General features: G+C 40.4%; 2 protein-coding genes across 12 annotated transcripts in view; one reads left to right on the top strand and one right to left on the bottom strand.

Moving 5' to 3' along the window:
* The window catches only part of MBTD1 (mbt domain containing 1), a 58,769-nt gene extending 49,055 nt beyond the window's left edge, over nucleotides 1-9,714 (bottom strand). For 4 of the 10 annotated variants that reach the window (XM_081028826.1, XM_081028828.1, XM_081028832.1 and 1 more), the window contains exons 1-3: nucleotides 9,139-9,388; nucleotides 8,456-8,518; nucleotides 4,410-4,507 (exon numbers count right to left, since the gene is read on the bottom strand). Coding sequence is in view for 2 of the 10 variants with exons in the window: in XM_081028825.1 (XP_080884951.1) it covers nucleotides 9,139-9,159 (21 nt within the window). In the remaining 8 variants the exon portion in view is untranslated. Of the gene's footprint in view, nucleotides 1-4,409; nucleotides 4,508-8,455; nucleotides 8,519-9,138 lie in introns of all 10 variants that reach the window. The other 6 variants (XM_081028829.1, XM_081028834.1, XM_081028831.1 and 3 more) reach the window with 6 other exon arrangements.
* Nucleotides 9,715-9,738: 24 nt separating this feature from the next.
* Nucleotides 9,739-20,377, top strand: part of UTP18 (UTP18 small subunit processome component) — a 53,242-nt gene continuing 42,603 nt past the window's right edge. Inside the window, exons 1-4 of one of the 2 annotated variants that reach the window (XM_081028823.1) lie at nucleotides 9,739-10,230; nucleotides 12,363-12,475; nucleotides 13,947-14,045; nucleotides 16,476-16,543. In XM_081028823.1, the coding sequence (XP_080884949.1) occupies nucleotides 9,892-10,230; nucleotides 12,363-12,475; nucleotides 13,947-14,045; nucleotides 16,476-16,543 (619 nt within the window). In that variant the 5' untranslated portion in view covers nucleotides 9,739-9,891. The remainder of the gene's footprint in view (nucleotides 10,231-12,362; nucleotides 12,476-13,946; nucleotides 14,046-16,475; nucleotides 16,544-20,377) is intronic. The other variant, XR_013991948.1, reaches the window with a different exon arrangement.

Below are 20,377 nucleotides of genomic sequence, written 5' to 3'. Positions count from 1 at the left end.
CAGTAAGGCTTTATCATTCATGTGTTCACTGGAGTAGCACTTTTAATTTCAAGAATTTCTCTTTTACATTAACTTGGCTAATTGGCACAAGAAGCCTAGCTTTCGACATGCCCTCCTCTCTATGCTTACCCATTTTTAGCTTTTGATTTAAGTGAGATGTGTGACTCTTTCTTTCACTTGAATAGAGGCCATTGTAGGGTTACTAGTGGGCCTAATTTCAATATTGTTGTCTCAGGGAATAGGATGGCCAGAGGAGAGGGAGAGATATGGGAAACGGCAGTCAGTGGAGTAGTCAGAACACACACAACACTTACCAATTAAATTTGCCATCTTATGTGGGTGCAGTTTGTGGCACCCCAAAACAATTCCAATAGTACTGTCAAAAATTACTGATCAGAGTTCATCATAACATAATAATGAAGAAGTTTGAAACATTGCAAGAATTACGAAAATGTAGATACACAAAATGAGCAAAAGTTGTTGGAAAAATGGTACTGATAAGACTTGCTCGATGCAGGGGTGCCACAAACATTCAACTTGTAAAAAATGCACAATCTGTTAAGTGCAATAAAGCGAAGCACAATAAAACAAGGTAGGCCTGTATCTTTTACAGTACCAGGTATCTGTTATCTAATATTTCCTTTCAGTTTCAAATGATATCCTCTGAATCACTCATAATAGCTAAACTATATCATTAATTTTATTCTACCTTTTCCTTCCCTTTTCCCTCAGCTAATTTTTCAGTTGCATTCTTTCTACTGTCAGAACATGTAGCATTTATATATTATTCTACTTTTGTCCCTACTCTCTATTTTAATCTTAGCTTGAAAAGTTTATGAAATACTGTCAGTCTTTTTTGCAGAAAATTTCCCTGACATGTCTTCCAGATGAAGCTCAGCCCTTAATAGTTTCCTCAGGAAGGGCTAGTTAGACAGTATTCCCTTGGCATGTTCAAAACTGTTTTTCTATAGTCTCGACACTTGAAGGACAACTGACTGAATATAAAATCATTGGTTAGCATTTTCTTTCCACATGCTGCTCCACTGCTGTCTTGCTGTGTATGTTGCTTTTGAGAAATCTGGTAGCAGTACTGACGGTGCCAAAAATATGTATACAAGCGGACACTTTGGTCAACATTGCTCAAGCAGTAGTTCACTGTAATCAGAAGTATCTGGATGCTGATGGTAAACCACTTTGAGCACCTCTTGTAATTGCAGAACTCAAACACATTCATCTTTTGTTATCAGTATATATTGACTATTACAATTTTAAGAGTTTTTTCCTTTCTTAAAATACTTATACATTTTTTTAGCACCCTTGTAAGTCACTTCATCTTTTTGCCTAGAGGCCCTGGAAATTTTTCTGTATCTTTAAAGTTGTACAGCTTTACTAGGATATATCCTAGAGTTATATCCTGGTATGAACTTTTGACATACAGATTCAGACTTTATATTTCTAAGTTTTCTTGGAAGATAATTATAACCTTATTTTTTTTCCTCGAGGGACAATAATTATATACATTACATTTTTTGGACCCACCTTTTATTTCAAATGTCATTTTATAAGTCTAATTTCATTCTCGTTTTCTTTCTTTTCTTCAATGTCTTTTATTACGTTCACATTTGAATCTTCTGTTCAGTGAGAACCTTACAGTCTTCATTTCTGATCATTTCTTTCTTCTTTTCGGAATTTAATCTACTCTATCTTCCTGTTTTTTGTTCCTTTCTGCTCTTGGTTTCCTATTTCTGATTCAAGGTGTTTTTTCCCCCCACCAGTTGAAATGCTCTGATTCACAATGTGCTTCATGAGTCTTCCATGCCTCTGAACTCTTCCAGTAAACCTGTTAAGCCTTCCCCCTCTCATTCTTCACATTCACAGGAATGGGCAAAAGGAGCTTTTGGAATCTGATTTCTCTACTTATACGTAATTTCAAGGTTGTGCTAATCTGTTTCTTAATAATGTGAAGGCATGGGTGGTGTGTGATTTATATGAGCTCTTTGATGGTTTTACAGGTTTATAGGAAGGTAGGTGGGAAAACTGGATCAGGCCAGACCTAGAAGTCTACACTTACACATTTTAAGTTGTATATTACAATATATTATTTTAGAAATATTACTTTTGCCATTTTCTGAAGCACTTCACCTGTCATCATTAGATTTACTTTTTGTATCATCTAACAGTTTTTCAGACTATTAATACAACGAATATTTATAGCACACAGTATGTGCTAAGCATAGTCTAAGCACTTAATGTGTAGTGATGTATTTAATACTTACAAGTATTATTACTCACATTTTACAGATGAGGAAGCCAAGGCTGAAACAGGCCAAACTACTTGCCCAAGGTCATACAACTAAAGTGAACACTAACAATATGAATCACGGGAATAATCTTAAATCTACGTTAAATTTTAACCTTCTTTCTCTTTTTTCCTTAATTATGGTTCTGTTGGCTAACTTCTGCAAGCTTAGAAGGATCAAATAAAACTCTTCCAGGTAATGTGCCTTTTTGAATACTTTGCTCTTCACAATAAAAAACTGAAAAATCATGTTAGATGACTAAGGCCTTGAATATAATGTGACGGGATGATTGCAGGTGGGGAAACCTCGCCTAATATTTGGGCATATATGGTAACACCTCATCCACCACAGAGAAAGTCAAAAGGTAACATCTAAAATTCATGCCCTGAGTAGCAGAAGCCTAATATTTAGATAGATACTAGAGGAAAAGGCTAAAAGAATGGAAAGTAGCTGTCTCATAAAAGCTGAATTGGGAAGAGAAAACGATTGCTGCAAGGGATACTTTTTCGGCAGTACTTACATTACTGTTTAACACTGTACTATCAAGTACGTGCATATTATAAAAAAGTTAATTTTTATGAAGTATAAACCACCTTTAAAAAATTCCTTAAACTGATAAAAATTGAGATTGAGGATATCTGAAATTGGCAAATTTATGTAGGAAAGTAAATTTATGCCATCTTTTTGGAAGGCAATTTGACATTACTTATGAAAACCTAAAAAAAAAAAAAAGAAAAGAAAAGTATGCCGTTTGACCAGGTAACTCCACTTTTAGAAATCTCTCCTTCAGAGATACTCACAGGACACGAGAATCTATGTGGAAGGATGTTTCTTGCAGCAGCAATAATGTAATAGTGAAAAATTGGAGGTGATATAACCATCAGCAGAATGATTAGCAATAGGTAAAATACTGAATGAAAAATTGTAAAATATGAATAGTATGACTCACTTTTTATTAAATAATATATGCTGGTATGTGCACAGATTGATATACCTATGTTTGTTTATATATGCATTTAAAATAAGTAATAAAATAAGTAATAGACAAACTTCTAACAGGGTGAGAATGGGATGGGAGACTGATTACAATTTTTCTATACTTTTCATTTTCTATTTTTAAACAGCAAATGTTTAATTTTTCTGTAATGAAAAATAAAACAAAACACAGGCTCTTATAGTGACAAAATGTAAGGAGTCACAAATCACAGCAAATTTCATTTCTGTACTGTAATTGTCACCTTGATGAACCTTCCTCCCTATAAAATATACAAAGGAATTAAAAGGGTTAGCCATTAATTTGTTGGTATAATCAACCAAAAGTTCCAGAAAAGTATACACTTTTCTAGGAGTAATTTTACAGAAAATATTTGAAATTCTAAATACAAATACATATAAGTATTTATATGCAACCAAATAATAGCATAAATTCGATATGAATAAACTCATCAAAAGTTAACAACTCTCCATTATCCAAACCAACAGGGTGGCCCATATAATTTTCAAAGTTTCATATTTAGTCATCTAAGTTTTTTAAATCCTTAAATTTGAAAGTTGTATGTGTGAACTTACAAAGTTCAACATAAGAATTAATAGATAATGTATGATGACTAGACTTAGTAGGAGCCAGAGAGCTGTTTAGCTCTTACTGGTCTCTTCCTTATTCCAACATAGGACAGAAAGCAATTTGGCATATTGATACTATTCACAGGCCTAAAGAGAAATGCCTTCATTCTTTCTAAGCTTACTATTAGCAGGAAAATAAATGGTAAATATTTGGGATTATTGAGTTTTTGTTTCCCGTAAATTCAATGTGAAAGAAAGAATAAATTCAAACCAATGATACAATCCAGAGGAAATGGAAAGCAATGATATCCTGAATAAACCACCTAGAGAAACTGAAAAGTACCCAGGGAATGATAGGGGAGGTCAATACATTACATAATATTCTAAGATTTAAAGCAACAGTGAGCAAAAGGAAGCTATTCTTTGATTTGTAAGAAATACAAACTTTTGCCTCTTTGGGTTTGGTTCTACCACTTATGACTTTGGATATAACAATTACTTGGGTCTCAGTTTCCCTCTCTTCTAAATAAGGAAAATGCCACTTACCACACAGGAAGGATGTATGATAAAATAAGTAATTCACATGAATGGGCTTTCAGTTCTTCAGAAGAAAGCTATGAATCCTTAAGTATGAACCTGAAAAGCTAATTAAAAAAAGATGACCATGTCAAAATTATGTCTGAAACACAGTAGCCGAAAGCGTCTTTAAGATCATTATCAGCTATCAATTCAACCTCAAATAACCGAATTCATACTAAAGCTGTAGTACAAACGTCATCTGAGCAATCAAACAATTATCATTTATTAACGTTAATATAGCAAAACCAAGTTAAACAGGATATCAGCGTCATCTAATTTGGTATGACCTAAAAATATTAATGTAAAATGATGATATTCCCTTGGTGTTTATCTTTTATAAATATATTTGGAGTTGGTTGCTCAAAAGATATACAACCACTGAACAGTAATGACCATAGGGTATTAATAATTAAACAATTAAAATAGGGTTAAACATGTATGTGTATACAGGGGGTTATTTCTCTGGTGCATAATTGGAAACTAGCTAATTAAAGTTTTGAAGTCTAAAAATAGATGGTATTATCCAATATTTAATTGAGCAATATATACAAATCATTATGCTAGGCCCCAGAAATTCAAAAAAGTGCTGGATTTAATATGCATGCCCTACAACTAGACTGAAAACTATGGCCAAATGTCGAAGGCAAGAAATTACTATATTAATTAAGCAGTACTGTACACAACCAGTTCTAAAAGAATGAAGTAGGAATTGGATAACATACTGAAAAGGGAAAAAGAAAAAGGGGTTCTGGGAAGATAGCATAACATTTAAATTACTGTTTATAGCAGCTTGCATATTCATATACAGTGGTCAGCACATCTGATTGGAGGTTTCCAGAAACCTAGGGAGGAAGGGAGGCAGGGCTGATGCTCAGTCCATATTTTAGATGAGGAAAATGAAGTTCAAAGAGATTAGGCAACTGCCTAAGATCACAGGTCAGTAGGTGGGAGAGTTAGAGCCCAGGCAGTTTGCCAACTATGTCCAAAGCTCATTTCTACTATGCTAGGTTATCAATTCTAAAGTGAGAACTAGAAGGGAGCTCAGAAATCTTCTAATGCAGTGTTTCTCTAACCAATGTAATAAAAATCTTTTTGGGACATGCATTAAAAATAGATTTCCAGGCTGCACTACAGACCTCCTGAACAACAGCTCAGAAGAGAGGTTTTATATTTTTACAAGAACCCTAAGAGGTGATTCTAGTGATTAGCTAAGCTTGGAAAATACAGTTATATACCTGTATGTTCAATATGGTATACAGGTGGCAACTTACATTAAAAAATTGGGTTCCTCAGTCACATTAGCTACTGCCTTTTAAGTGCTCAGTAGCCACATGTGGCCAGTGACTACCACATTGGACAGCACAGATATAGGACATTTCCATCATTGTAGCAAGTTTTATTGGATAACACTGATTCTAAACCAACCCTTCAACTGTGAGGATAACACAACTGAGGCACAGAATCTTGTTCAACAAGTGCCACGAAGCTAGTGACACAACTGAAACTCCAAACCGAGTCTGACAGTGCCCCTCTTACTACAGCACTTTATCCCACCTCAAACTCAGGGTTTATTCAGATAGAATTATTTTCTTTCCACCCTTTCTTGTGGATTCCAGAAAAGCAACAAGAGAAATTCTGAATTTGTGGGGGAAAAAATCCTAATTAAAAAAGGTTTATGAAAGTAATTACGATTACATCTAAATCAATTTACATAAAATTAAAACTAGTCTTGGACACTTAGGAATACCCTGGTATTAGAGGAGATATATCTTTGCTTGTTTTAACCATTTTAAGTCCTTCCTCTTCTACTGTCGTGATGTTTTTAATCTTTCTCTAGGATTTGAAATCCTGAAACTAATGACATATTTCAACTGGCTTACCTTAAAATTACAATGTGAAAAGGTTAAATCTTATTTAGAAAACATTTTAAAAATGAAAAGCTGAGAACAAGGAGCAACCAAAAGAATAGCGACTTTTCTAATTTTAGAATGTGGTCACTCAAACCACTGTACTCCGGGGCTTATAGTAATTTAGTGGTTCAGTATTTATGACATTAATATGTTGTTTTCACTTCTAAGCTATAGTTTTACCTTCTTTTGACTACTATGTTATGTTTTAAAACAATTTAAATTGTTAACTTCCAATGTAATTGAAGAACTAGAAGCATCTAGGAAGGTTTAGACACTAATTAGGTCAACATATAGCCAGCCATAAAAAATACAGCACTGTGTTCTTTAAAAATAAAACCAGTTGTTCCTGTCTAGTATGTTTAGAATGCAAACGACTCCAAAGTCAGTCAACTTAAGTCATGACAGTTCATGTTTAAAGCAAGCAGGAAGTAACTTGGAGCTCCATATTAAAACTTTACTTAAAACATTAAAGACAGACAGACTTTTACAGCTATATTCTTTTTTCTCAGTATCTAGACTCCATTGCCATGTTAAATTTTAGTGACTAGATTTATAGGAAATACTGTATGTCAAAGTTTGTATAAAATTATAAATTAAGTGGTTAAAAAACATGGCCCAAATGAGATACTTATGAACAGATACTTATTCAAGACAGTTTTTGCCATAATTTGCAAGGCACCCAGAAGCCTTGAGTATGGGTTCTATATAAATAGAAACTATTTATTATTCAGAGGAGGCAGTGCAAAAAAAGCTATTTTCTTTCTAAACACTCTCTGGTGTTGAGGTAAACAAATGAAAAAAAAATATAGTTTAAGCACAGTAGAGCAGAACAACAGTCTCTAAGTCATAAAAGGGGGAGAGAAAAAAAATGTGCTCTAACATTTTAAATGGGAGTGGCAGTTTAAAGTGAAATTTATTCTCTGGCTTTTATTTTTTTTTTTCTTTTTTTCTTTTTTAAAATTTATTGGGGTGACAATTGTTAGCAAAATTACATAAGATTTCAGGTGTACAATTCTGTATTACATCACCTATAAATCCCACTGTGTGCTCACCACCCAGAGTCAGTTCTCCTTCCATCACCATATATTTGATCCCCCTTACGCTCGTCTCCCACCCTTCTCTGGCTTTTAGATCGGATTCATTACTTCTACATTTTACCTGTTACGTCTGGACTCCCACTTCACCATACCAGGAAGAGGAAAACATGTGCCCCCCAGATTCTCATGCCAACAAAACGATTACACTTTTGGAGGCAGTAAAGCTCACCAAATGAAGGAGAACACTAGAAAAACACTAAGTGACAGACAATAGTAGGAACTGAACTCTTTCAACTACCAACTGATAAACACTGGCACATATTAATGTAAAGAGCACGAAAAACACTGCAAAGTAAGCAAGTATTAAAGTGTTGCGAAAGTTTCAAATCTCATAGAAGAGTTGGAAAAAAACACTAGAAAGAAATGAGAGCCCTGTGAAAGAGGGGCCCTGAACAGGAAGACCAGCTTTGAAGAAACACAGAGGTCCAAAGGAGGGAGGAGGGTTTCTTCTGATCAGCCCCCTACGAGCTTCAGCACTACTCCCCAGAAGCAATCTTAGGCATCCTTAGGGAAGGTGCTTTAGGCAACAAGCAAAGGTGCTTTGAGGCTGGAGAACTGTAGGGAGGATGCGGAAATTTCAAAACGATGGGCTAGTGAGCGACAACAGCCACGACGTCCCCAAACCGTCATTTCCAAGCTTTCAGTAGTAAAACGTCAATCACTCTGAGACACAGAAGCCACCACTTTGGAAACCTGACCCCGCGAAGGCGTCAGCAAGGACCTCCCTGGCTCTGCAGCCCTCCTCCCTCCACTCCCCTGGCGTTCTTTCCGGGCACACAAAATATAGGCCAGCGAGCGGTGGGTGGGTGGGTGAGTGGGGAGGATGTGAGACAAAATTTGAGAAGTAAGAAAGGGAGCAGCGTGAACCAGGGCACCAAGACACTGCAGGGTCCGTGAAGGGGAGGCGCACCGTCGGGACAGCGGAACGCCAGACCAGGCTTTCCTTCCTGGGCAGCAGGGACCGCCCGGGCTTTGCAGGCGTCCCAGCGGAGGCCGGGCTACCTACCAGGTGTCAGGGAAGCTGCGGAGGGGACGGCCGCCGTGATGACCTCTAACGTCTCTCCCGACTCTGAAACGTTGGGATGCTCATGTCACAAACGAGAACGCACCGGTCACGGGAGCCCACGGCCCTAGCACCCTCTCAAACCGCGGCGGCCGCCCAGACACCACTCCCACCGCTCCCTCCCACACGTGCCCACCCCGCCCCCTTGCAACATTTCCACCTCCACGTGCGACAGGCCTCGCGGCACTCGCCCGACAGCGGCCCGGCGCCTTCCTCCACCAAGTACCACCACGAGGCCTCCCTGGGGGAAAGCCAGGGCTCCCCTCTCCCACCCGGGGCGGCTACAAAACAGGGAAAGTCTCCGACCCAGACTTCTCCTACAGCCAGCGCTGAAGGGGGAGGGGGCGGGACGCAGAGGAAAACTTTCTTTTAAAATCTTTGTTCCAGATCCCAGCGAGTGGAGAGAGAACCCCGAGGAGTGCGGGGCTCAGGGGGTGGGGGGAGGGGAACCCCCTGGATCGTTTAACGGCCGGTAGGGGGAGGGGAACTCCGGAGGTTGAGGGGGCGTGGGATGGAGAAACAGGCCTGGGAGCCGGGTCAAGGAGCTGCAGGACTTCCTAGGGGCGGGGAGCTGCAAGCGTCCCCCCCACCTGGTACACAAAGCGGCTGCCGCGCTAGGCTCTCACCAGATCCTTTGTGTTTTCCATCAGGGCCTCATGGGTAGGGGTTGTCCGTGCTCCCCGGGCCGGCGGCGCCCTCTCCCCGGGCTGGGGTCAGGCGCCTCTCCCCGGGACTACGGCGACTACAGGGGTGCCCTGGCTGGGCCCAGACCGGTGGCGGCTGCGGCAGCCCCCGGATTTCCCCCCTTTAACTCGGGTGGCCCCAGGATATCAACAACATTAGCATAGCCCTCCCTCCCCAGCGCGCCTGCGCCGTGACCCGCGCCCCGATTGGCCCACTTCCCTACATACCCTCCTCTCTCTCTTCCAGCGTGGGACCCTCGGCAGGCTCCGTACTCCAAGGGCCGTACCAAGACGGAGGGGTGGAAAAGGCAATTGAGGCTCGTGTTAAGTCGAGTGGCCAAAAAGTCAGGAGAAAGAGAAGTTTCATTCAGTCATCTTAGTTTATACTCTGGCTTTCTTGTGCTCCTTTCAATCAGTTGAAGCTGCTAAGTTGTGTTGGAAAAAATTTTCCACTCCAGTCACGCCGCCTCCCCTTCCACCCGGAAGATTGGTCCTCCCGGAGGAACTCCCCTACGGGGAGGGGCTCGAGAGGGGAGTGGGCGTTACGTAGGGAAAAAGAGTGTTGGTCACGTGCTCGCAGGCTGCGCAGGCTCCTTCCGGCCCACGGGGGCCTGAACTACAGCGGCTAGACAGGCGCTTCGGCGCACGCGCGGTGAGGTTCCACGTGAGTACCTGCGTTTCTTCTCAAAGCCAACGATGCCGCCTGAACGGGGCACCCGAACGAGACCGGACCGGAGAACCGCAACGAGGTTGAACCAGAAGACTCGAATGAAGCGGGATCGGAGAGCCGGAGCGGGGCCGGACGGGCCGTCCCGAAAGGCTGCTCCTTCATCCCAGCGGAAACCGTTGACTCGGCCGAGAGCAGCGGCCGCTGCGATCGCAATCGCCGTGGAGGAGGAGAAACGGCTCCGGCGGCGGAACCGCCTGACGCTGGAGGAGGACAAGCCAGTAGTGGAGCGGTGCCTGGAGGAGCTGGTCTTCGGCGACGTCGAGGACAATGAGGACGCGCTGCTGCAGCGTTTGCGAGGCCCGCGGGTGAGCGCGCTCGGGCGGGGCGCGCGGTGGGCGGCAAGCCTCCGGGGACGGAGTCGAGGCGACCTGCGACGCCGGGGAGCTGTCAGGTGGGAGGGAGCCCGAGGACGCGGGCGCCGACGGGGCTCCAACCGAGAGTCTCGGGAGGGCGGGGACCGCGCCTTTCTCCGCCCCCGTGGGAGCCTCTGCGCCGAGTATCCAGCAGGCGCTCAGCACGTCTTTGTTTGGCGAGCTGTGGTCATGCGCGTCTTTCGTGATTCAGCCCCACTATCCTCAAACTCAGTGCTTTTATCCTTGTGTTCGTACGATCGCCCGCCTCGGTACCTGGCGGTGATTCAGGAGTTCCCCTTCGTTTGTGGAATCGGAATTCGTGGGCACGGGCCTGGGAATCGGCTTTTCAGCATCTCCCCAAGTGATTGACTCGCCAACTTTTGAGAACGACCACGTGTTCGTCTTTTCTAGTATTTGTGAGCCTGTCGGGTACTAGATGCTTTTCCTGGTTGTAAAAACCCTGAATTATAATTTTTGCACACTTTCTCTCATCCTTTTTATTATATACCTGGGATTTTTTTTTTCCCCGAAGATAGTGAGTCCCAGGCATTGTTCTAGGCATTGGAGGAGAAATAGCAGTGGATAAAAATTGACAAAAATCCCTGCCCTCCCGGAGTACTAGTGGCAGAGGCAGAAAATAAAGGAGATAAGTACTACTGTAAAACTCAAGTATGTCAATGACTAGTGCTGAAAAGAAAAGCATTAAAGCACTCGGGAAAAGGGAGATGAGTGTGTGTAGAGAGAAGGTCTGTGACATTTTACTTAGGACGGGCAAGTAAAGCCTCGCTGAGAATTATGCAGTCTGGTAAATGCACGTGGTACCTAGCAGGTTATCAAGATTGATTGCCAGAACCTCCTTTGGGTGCTTATGGATGAAGCTGCAGAAACCTAGCAGGGAGGTAGAGAACTGCTACTGGAAAAGTGCTGACCTGTGACAGTTTCCTAGTCAGGAAAAGAAACAGTCTACATGAAGTGGGATTTGTTGGGTTTTGAAGGATCATAGGCTGGTAACAGCAAGTAGGAATCATTTGGACATTTCTATCATGTGGTTTTGGGAAAGCTCAAGCTCACTTTAGGGAGTATTCTGTGGTCTAGATTTAGACTTGATAGTACAGTATAAAGTTTGTTTGAAAAGGTAGAGGGTCAAGAACGGTGAAGAAAAATGGAGAAGACGTATGTCTAAGAATATGAAATTATGAGTTAACTGTGATACTCAATTATGTTATTTTATTTATTTTTAAAGATTTTATTGGGGAAGGGGAACAGGAATTTATTGGGGAACAGTGTGTACTTCCAGGACTTTTTTAATCAAGTGAAGTTGTCCTTTCAATCTTAGTTGTGGAGGGTGCTGTTCAGCTTCAAGTTGTTGCCCTTTCAGTCTTAGTTGTGGAGGGCACAGCTCAGCTCCAGGTCCAGTTGCCATTTCTAGTTGCAGGGGGCACAGCCCACCATCTCTTGCGGGAGTCGAACTGTGTGGTTGAGAACCCACGCTCCAATCAACTGAGCCATCGGGGAGGCAGCTCAGCTCAAGGTGCCGTGTTCAATCTTAGTTGCAGGGGGGAGCAGCCTACCATCTCTTGAGGGAGTCGAGGAATCGAACTGGCAACCTTGTGGTTGAGAGCCCACTGGCCCATGTGGGAATCGAACTTGCAGCCTTCTGAGTTAGGAGCATGGAGCTCCAAGCGCCTGAGCCACCGGGCTGGCCATGTTATTTTATTTTTGATGCTAGTTTGCCTCTGGTCCCTTAATTTCTGGAGTTCTGGGTCTCCCGCCCCGCCCCGCCCCCTTTCTTTATCAGTCATCTTCCTTTTGTTGTTCTTGTCTTACTTGGTGTTTTCCTGTGAGCATGTAGACTTTCCCTCCTTGACTGTTCCATCTTACCTCACCTGCTCGGCTGGTGGTGCCATTCTCTAATCTTATTTTCTATTCTGTCTCCAGCATTTGCTGTGGTAGCATTCTGTCCTATTTCATCAGAGGGTTGTAAAAGCAAACCATTCTACAAGCCATTTGACTTCAAGATGTGTGTGTCTGCCACCATTCGATGTGTAAAATTCAGTGCTTGAGAGCGTTTTTGTCTTCTAAAGGTTCAAGCACAGGAAGACTCAGGTGACTCTGAAGTGGAGAATGAAGCAAAAGATAATTTCCCACCTCAAAAGAAGCCAGTTTGGGTGGATGAAGAAGATGAAGATGAGGAAATGTAAGTTGCCTAACTTGTCTTTCAGAATCCCTGTGAATACTTTCAAAATTATATTGCACATTTTGTAAAAAGTTCTCTTTATGAATATGTGATTATGTGAAGATTTGAAAAATAATTGGAAAGTGTAGGAAAGGTCATTCTTAATCCAGCCACCAAGGTAGAACCATTATCAACATGTTGGCCCTCTCTCTTCTCTTCTTTGCAGTCTAGACTTGCATTTGCCTCCTAATTTGACCAGTTCCTAACTGATCATGGACAAGTTTATAAAATGGGAATGATGATAGTAATTATGTCAGAAGGCTTTTGAGATTAAACGAAATAGTGTATGTAGAGCTCTTAGCATAGTACCTGAAACCGAGAAAAGGCTACAAAAAAGTTAGCTAATAACGCACAATATGTACTTGAATAGATGAGAATGAGTATATTGCACACCTTTCTCCCCACTTTAAAAAAAACCTGTATAAACATTTTTAAATGGATGTATTATAGTCCATATATGAATTAACTATAATTTCCATAGCTAATTAACATATTTGTCTCCTCATATAGTTACCTTTTTTGTGTTGAGAGCACCTGAAACCTATTCTCTTAGTAAATTTGTAGTATACAATGCAGTATTATTAACTGTAGTCATGCTGTATATTAGCTCTCTAGGCTCATTCATCTTACGTAACTGCAACTTTGTACCTTTTGACCAACAGCCTCCCCATTTCCCCCACTTCTCCACAGTTGGTAACCACCATTCTACTTTATGCTTCTATGTGTTACTTTTTTTAGGTTACACATACAAGTGAGATCATTCAGTATTTTTCCTTGGCACCTGTCATATGTCACCTAGCGTTATGTCCTCCAGGTTCATTCACGTTGTCACAGACGGCAGGATGAGACTGTTTCTTAATGATCTTGCTGTATCAACTCCTTACATACTGGGAATTTCAGACCTTGATATTTCAAATTTATTGTAGATTTTCTCCCAGCTTTGTTTGCCTTTTAATTTTGTTTTTAATGTTGTTGGATAGAGTATTTAAACTTTTAGATAGTCACGTCTGTGAATTTTTTCTCCTTTTTTTTGTTGTTGTTTTTAACAGCAAAAAGTCCATCAGAGAGAGAGAAATGTTTGCCTATATTCTTCCTTCATAGCATTTTAAGGTTTGGTTTTTTTTTTTTTTTTAAATATAGATTTAATTCTTTGTTTTACCTAGAATTTATTTAGGTGAATGGCATACACCATGTCTAGATAAGTCATTATGAATTTGAAATATTAGTTCTTCAAAGAGTAAACTGGATGATCTGAAGTATTGGAGACTCCTTTCTGTTTGGGGAAGAATGGAGAATGTGTGTCTGAGATGGTTCAGGTCTTATAAATCTTGACATATGTTGTTCAATTAAACGTTTTCTCTACTAAAGGCAACAACTATTTATGTTGGTTCTTCAAAAGTCATTTAAAGTATGCTCGTCTGTTTTTTTATAGGGTTGACATGATAAGCAATCGTTTTCGGAAAGATATGATGAAAAACGCCAGTGAAAATAAACTGTCAAAAACTGAGCTTCAAAAAAGACTTAAAGAAGAGTAAGTATCCTTTTTCATACAATTTAACTAGGAGGTGTTTATAACCAGTTTATTTTGCTTCACTCAGTCTTTGGCTGTAAGAAATAGCATTGCTATTGGGACAAATGATTAAATTTTAGTATTTTGGGGGAAGAGGAAATACAAGTCCAAAAATATCTGGAAAAAAATTGTAACCCCACCGCCCAAATATAATCAGTGATGATGTTGCTTACTTGCTTGTTTCATTTGTATATGGTAAACCATCTCTTTTTCACAACTTCTAGGTTCTTTTAGTTGAACAGAGCCAGGATATAATGTATGTTTTAAAATAATGGTTTCATATTGATTCTTTCAGTTTAAACTTACAGATCTTTAAAAATCTTTAAAAGTATTTTATTTTTGCTTATAGTGACTTTTTTTTTTTTAAGGAGGGCACAGCTCACAGTGGCCCATGTGGGGATGGAACTGGCAACCTAGGTGTTATTAGCACCATGCTATAACCAAATAAGCTAACTGGCTACCCGTATAAGTGATACTTTTTAATATCCTAGAGGTTTATCATATTATCACTTAAAAAAATAGGTTTATTGAAGTATAATGTACACACAGTAAAATTCACTCTTAAAGTATCTTCATGAATTTTGTTAAACACATATAGTCATGTAAGCACCACAACAATTAAGATAAGGAATCAAAATATGAACCATTGCCATCACCCTCCCCCCAAATCCTCTTATACCCCTTTGTAGTCTATCCTCTTTTCTCAGCTTTTAACTTATCTAACCCCTGACCACCACTGATGTGTTTTCTATCCTTACAGATTTGACTTTTCCACATTGTCATTTAATGAAACCATATAGTATGTAGTCTTGAACCTGTTAAGCCCATTTAGTGAGTCTCTTATTTCAGGCATTACATTTTTCAGCTTTAGAAGATCTTTTCCGCTTGAGACCTTGTTGAGTTTTGTTTAGTTCCTATTTTTCCCTTTTGTTATGTTAACACTTCCTTTAAAGACTTGAATCTATTTGTGTTAGCTATTTCAGAGTTCTTGTGTGCTACTTTTCTTTGTCTGTCATTCTGTGTTTCTGTTGACTAAGTTTTCTACTTATAACGGGCCATGGTTTTCTGCTTCTCTGCATATCTGGTAATTTTGATTGGATTCTGAGGAGTGTGAATGTTAAGTTGTCAGTGTCTGGATTTTGTATTTTGCTTTTAATGAGTGTTGAACTTTGTGTTGGCAGGAAGTTAATTGGCTTGGAGATCAGTTTGATCCTTTCAAGATTTGTTTTTAGCTTTGTTCTAGAGTAGCATATTATACTCTGGGCTGGTTTAGTTCCATTACTAAGGCAAAGGCATGCCCTTTCTGGGATCTCTACTGAATGCCCCGAGTGTTCAGTGAGGACCTTCCCTCTAACTGGTTGGAACTTGAGTGTCTGAGCTTTTGGTATTGTGCAACTTACAGCTCCCTAGTAGCTTTCTTTGCATGATCTCATGGAGTTTTCATCCTGTGAGTGTGCAGCTTAGTATTCAGCAAAAGTATCTGCGGACTCCTGTGCAGATTTCTGGAACTCTTTCTCTTCTACAGTCCACTGCCCCTTAATTTCCAGTTGTTCTCATTCTCTTTCAAGTCTGAGCTTTTTCTCTTTGGCTCTGTCCAGGGTTTAAAAAAAAATGCCTTCAGGGGAAAATCCTGGTGATAGTAGGGCTCTCACCATGTCGTTTCCTTTCTCGCAGGGACCGCAGTGCTATGTTGTCTAATTTCTGAAAACAGTTTCATATATTTTCGTCAGGTTTTTTGGTTGTTTATAGCCAGTGGGCTTGGTTTGCTGGGCTTCTCTGCACTTCTGCATTAAACAATTAGAATGCACTTTTCTAGATACCAGCTCTTCAGAATGTAACTATCATGCTTCTCCTAAAACTTACTTTTTTCCAGAGTGAAAATCCCATTTTATTTAAAGGATGGAACCATTTTATTTATATGATGGAAGTTTTATATGCTGTTACCAATTTGGTCCTTTTCTTTCAGACATGTTCTAGCATGTACTCTGTGTACTACAGCATTGGGTTATAAGCACAAAGAGACTTCTTTGCCTAGTTCCAAGACCTGGGATGTGTTCATGTGAATAAATAAGACAACCATGTAACTAGATGTAAATTCTTAACAACAAATATGTATCCAGGTGTCTTGTGCACAGGACTAGTTTATTTATTTTTGTCTTTTTATACAGGACTTAGTTTAGATGGTTAGAAGTTCATGAAAGTGTCCAATGTCAGCATGTTGGGACTATTCTGTGTGAGTTAGCTCTTCCCTGCTGTTCTTAAAGATGATAATTTCTCTGGAAGAGGTTCTATACAGGCTCTTAAGGATGAACTAACCTGTACTCTTTAAATGTATCTATCAATCTCAATGAACGTACAACAGTTACCAGAGTTTTTCGTATTTTTGCTTAGATTCCAGCATGCCATGGGGGGAGTACCTGCCTGGGTGGAGACTAACAAGAAGAAAACATCTTCAGATGGTGAGTGTTGATACCTGTTTAAGTCAGTAAATAACTCCCTATTCCTGCTCTGGGCTGGTTTATTATTTAAGCTATCTCATGAGGCTCATTAAAACCTGGTATTTCTAATGTCTTTTTTTGGTCTGGTTTTGAAGTCTCATTTCTCTTGGAAAAGAGGGAAGCCCTTTTCCAATAGTGTAAGGCCTACTTAATAGAATGTTCTCCACTGTAAGGATGATAATGGATGAGTTTTATGATTTTCCCCCCCTCTAAACAGAAGTATGTTGCATGGTGTCATAGGATTAAGGAAAAATAAGTAGTACTATTACTTGTTGATTCAGTCCCTTCTAAACACATTGGGAGATTATCTAGCCGTCCATTAGTAAATGGGGTATTTTCAAATCTAAGGAGCACATGTCAGTTCAGGCCCAGATGATCAGTCACTTTAGAAAAACTTATTTTTCAACTCCAGGTTTTAAGTTTGGCTTGTACTATAACTGTGTTCTGCTTTTTAGATCCTTTACTTTAGATATTATAACTATGGGTGGTTTAGCCAAGACCTGAATTATGTGCTTGGAGTTATATATTTTAGACTTGGACTTGACCTATGAAATTAGGGAGTCCAGAGTATATCCTCCAACACAATGCAGGAGCTCCTTCCTTAGCGTCCTTGATATCTGATGAGTTTCTGTTGGACTACCACCAGCACCTCTCCCTCCCTTCTCCCCATCTCTGTCAGTCCTCTGGTATTCCAGTACAGGGAGCCCATACAAGGAGCCAGTTGTGCATAATTACATTGGAGAACTCAATCTGTTATTAAGTAGACATTTACTTTCTGGTTTCCAGCCAGATACTTGTAGCGGTCTGAGGCATCTTAGTGATGTAGCCTGACTATCCACTGCAAGAATCTTTTCTACAACATCTCTGAGGTGATGATTTAGCCTGTGCTTAAATATATCAAATAATGTTGTGCTCTTTCTTCCCCTTCTCTTTTCTTTAAGAACTAATTGTTAGGATTTATTCCTAGTTTGAAATTTACCTCCCTACTTTCTTAAAGATGATAATTTCTCTGGAAGAGGTTCTATACAGGCTAAGTAGTCCTACTAAAAAGTAGTCCTACTTTTTGAAAATACATAATCTTAACTTTCATATAAAACTCTTCTGTTATTTGAGAAATCTCTGTCCAAGTTCCCCCCCCCCTTTCTTCTGCCCGCCCTTACTCTGGTTCAAGCCATTGTTTCTCGGTCTAGTTGTGTAGGACACAGCTCCCTGGCCCGTGCTGGTATTATGAGCGTTGTGCTCCCCCCGTCTGATGCAGTCGGTCGTGACCATGGTTGGTGGCTCACAGCAGCTCACGGCAGCTCTCGCCAGCTGCCGGCCACTTGTGCTGGCTGCTGGCCGTTCATGGCAGCACATGTAGCCCACGGCAGCACACAGCAGCCCACCGATGGTTGCCGGCCACTCATAGTGGCACATGATAGCCCACGGCAGCCCCACTCCAGGGAGAGCCGTTGTTCACAATCTTGGCTGTAGAGGGAGCACTCACTGGCCCATGTGGGAATTGACCCAGCAACCTGGGCATTAGGAGCACACGGTGCTCCAACCACCTGAGCCACTGGGCCGGCCCCAAGTTTGTTTTTCAAAGTGTCAAATATCCCTTGTCATTTAACCTTTTTTTACATGACATAATTTCTGTACCCTAGGTCACCAGTTTGCCCTCCTGGGCAAAATATAATTTTATTATCCATCTTAGAATGCTGCTTTCGTAGAATCACAACATTTTAGATCCCTGCAATTATAGGTAAGGTTATGCTAGCAGTTGAAATAGAAAATTTCCCAGTAACTTAATCCAGTAGAAGTTGTTTTTTCATGTGACTAAAATCGGGGAGGCGAGAAGGTGATTATCTACTTCAAGGACCCAAGATTATAGAGGTTCTGCCATCTTCAGGCTGGGTCTTCCAAAGTTGCCTAAGATGTTCACATCCTGTTGGCTTACAGGGGAAGAGAGAGAGGCTCACCCCAGGGAGGTTTTTATTGGCCTGTTGTGGGAGTGGTATATGATACTTTCACCTACAGTGTATTGGCGGGAGCTCAGTCATGAGGCCACACTAACTGCATGGGATACCAGGAAATGTAGTGTGACTTTGTGCCCAGGAGAAAAAGGAAATAGATCAGGTCAGCAGTTAGCCAGTGTGCTACCATCTGGGGTTTCCTAGTCAGATTCATTCATTTTACATGTGAGGAGAGTGAGGTTCAAAAGGGTAAAATCAACTTGTCCAAAGTATGTTTCTTATTGGCAGAGTGGTGACTAGGACCCAGCTTCACAGTTATTACCCACAGTCAGGTGTTGTTTTTATCATTAAAACTTCACTGAGTGTTTGCAAAAGAGAAGTACTCTCCCCTTGAAACCGAACTACAATGCTATTATCATACATCTCAAAAATCAGCAGTAATTCCTTAGTATTATGTATTGTTTTGTTGCTATTTTGTTAATTTGTGTCCTCCTTCGCCCCCCCCCCATCTTTTTTGCTTGCTTTGTTATTCTGATTGGCGGTCTTTGTAGTGCTTTTAAATTTGCTTGATGTCTTTTTAAATTTTGGGAAAACTTACCTATTATCTCTTCAGATGTTTCTGTTTTAGTCTACCAATTACATGTATGTTAAAATGTTTTTTAAACATATTCTGTGTTCTTTTACATGTATGTTAAAAAATTTTAAAAAACATACTCTGTGTTCTTTTTTGTATTTTATCTTTTTCCTTTCTGTACTTTAGTCTGGATATTTTTTCTGATCCGTTTTCCAGACCATTAATTCTCCAACTAATTTTGATATACTGTTAAAAAATACCATTTGGGATCTTAAAATTAATTTCTCTAGCTCAATTCTTGAGTCTTGTCTTTCGTTATTCTAAAAACATATTAAATATAATGTTTTTGGTTTATGTCTGATAACCCCACTATCTAGAGCTCCTGTGAAGATTGTCTATTATTCCTTAGGTTTTCAGTCAAGTTATCTTGACCTGGATGTATTTCATTGAGTGCTGAACATTGCATATGAAAAATAGTATTGACTAGAAACCTAGGACAATGATATCTTTCTCCAGAGAATTTGTATACAGTTGAACAATGCAGGTTTGAACTGTGTGGGTCCACGTATATGTGGATTTTGTTTAATTGACTTGCGCAGTTCAAACCTGTGTTGTTCAAGGGTGAACTGTATTTGTTCCTAGGTGGGGGGTGGGGCAGGGGGCACTAGCAGTCTCAGAACTTATTCCAGTGAGAGATTATGAGGATTCAAAACTGGATTTTCAGTGCCTGGAAGATTTTCTCATAATTGTTTTATTTCACCCTTCATTCAAAGTGTAGCCTTCTGTGTCCCCAATCCAAAGCCTGGTGTTTACCATACCCCCCCCTCCGCCCCAAGAACTTCAGTGGACTTTTAGTGCTGATTTTTACCCTCTTAACCTCAACAGTGTTTTAAAAACTGCTCAGCTTCTCAGCTGTCTTTTCTAGAATGGTCTGTCATCTCCTAGGAAAACCAGCCCTATTAGCTCTGTTTGAAGTTCTGATATATAGTTTGCTGACATTGATCTTTCAGTCAACTAAAAGTTCTAGCTCTTCTGCATGTGAATTGTTAAGCTGGGTCTGCTGGCCACCCTATTTGCCAATTTTGCCACAGTTAAAAGAGGTCTTTTTCAATTAAATGCTGTGACTTTATTTCAACTTCATTTCATCTTCCTTCAGTCACCTTCTGTGAATGCGTCTTTCATTCCAGAGTCAGGCTTTGATTTTAACCATATATACTGAGCTCTGTGTCATCTTGTTCCTTTCCTTCAAATTTGTTTTGCTGTTTTACT

This window comes from Rhinolophus hipposideros, assembly GCF_964194185.1.
Source record: "Rhinolophus hipposideros genome assembly, chromosome: 20".
NCBI lineage: Eukaryota > Metazoa > Chordata > Mammalia > Chiroptera > Rhinolophidae > Rhinolophus > Rhinolophus hipposideros.
Note: the sequence above shows the minus strand (reverse complement) of the source record. Positions and strands in the feature narration are given on the sequence as shown.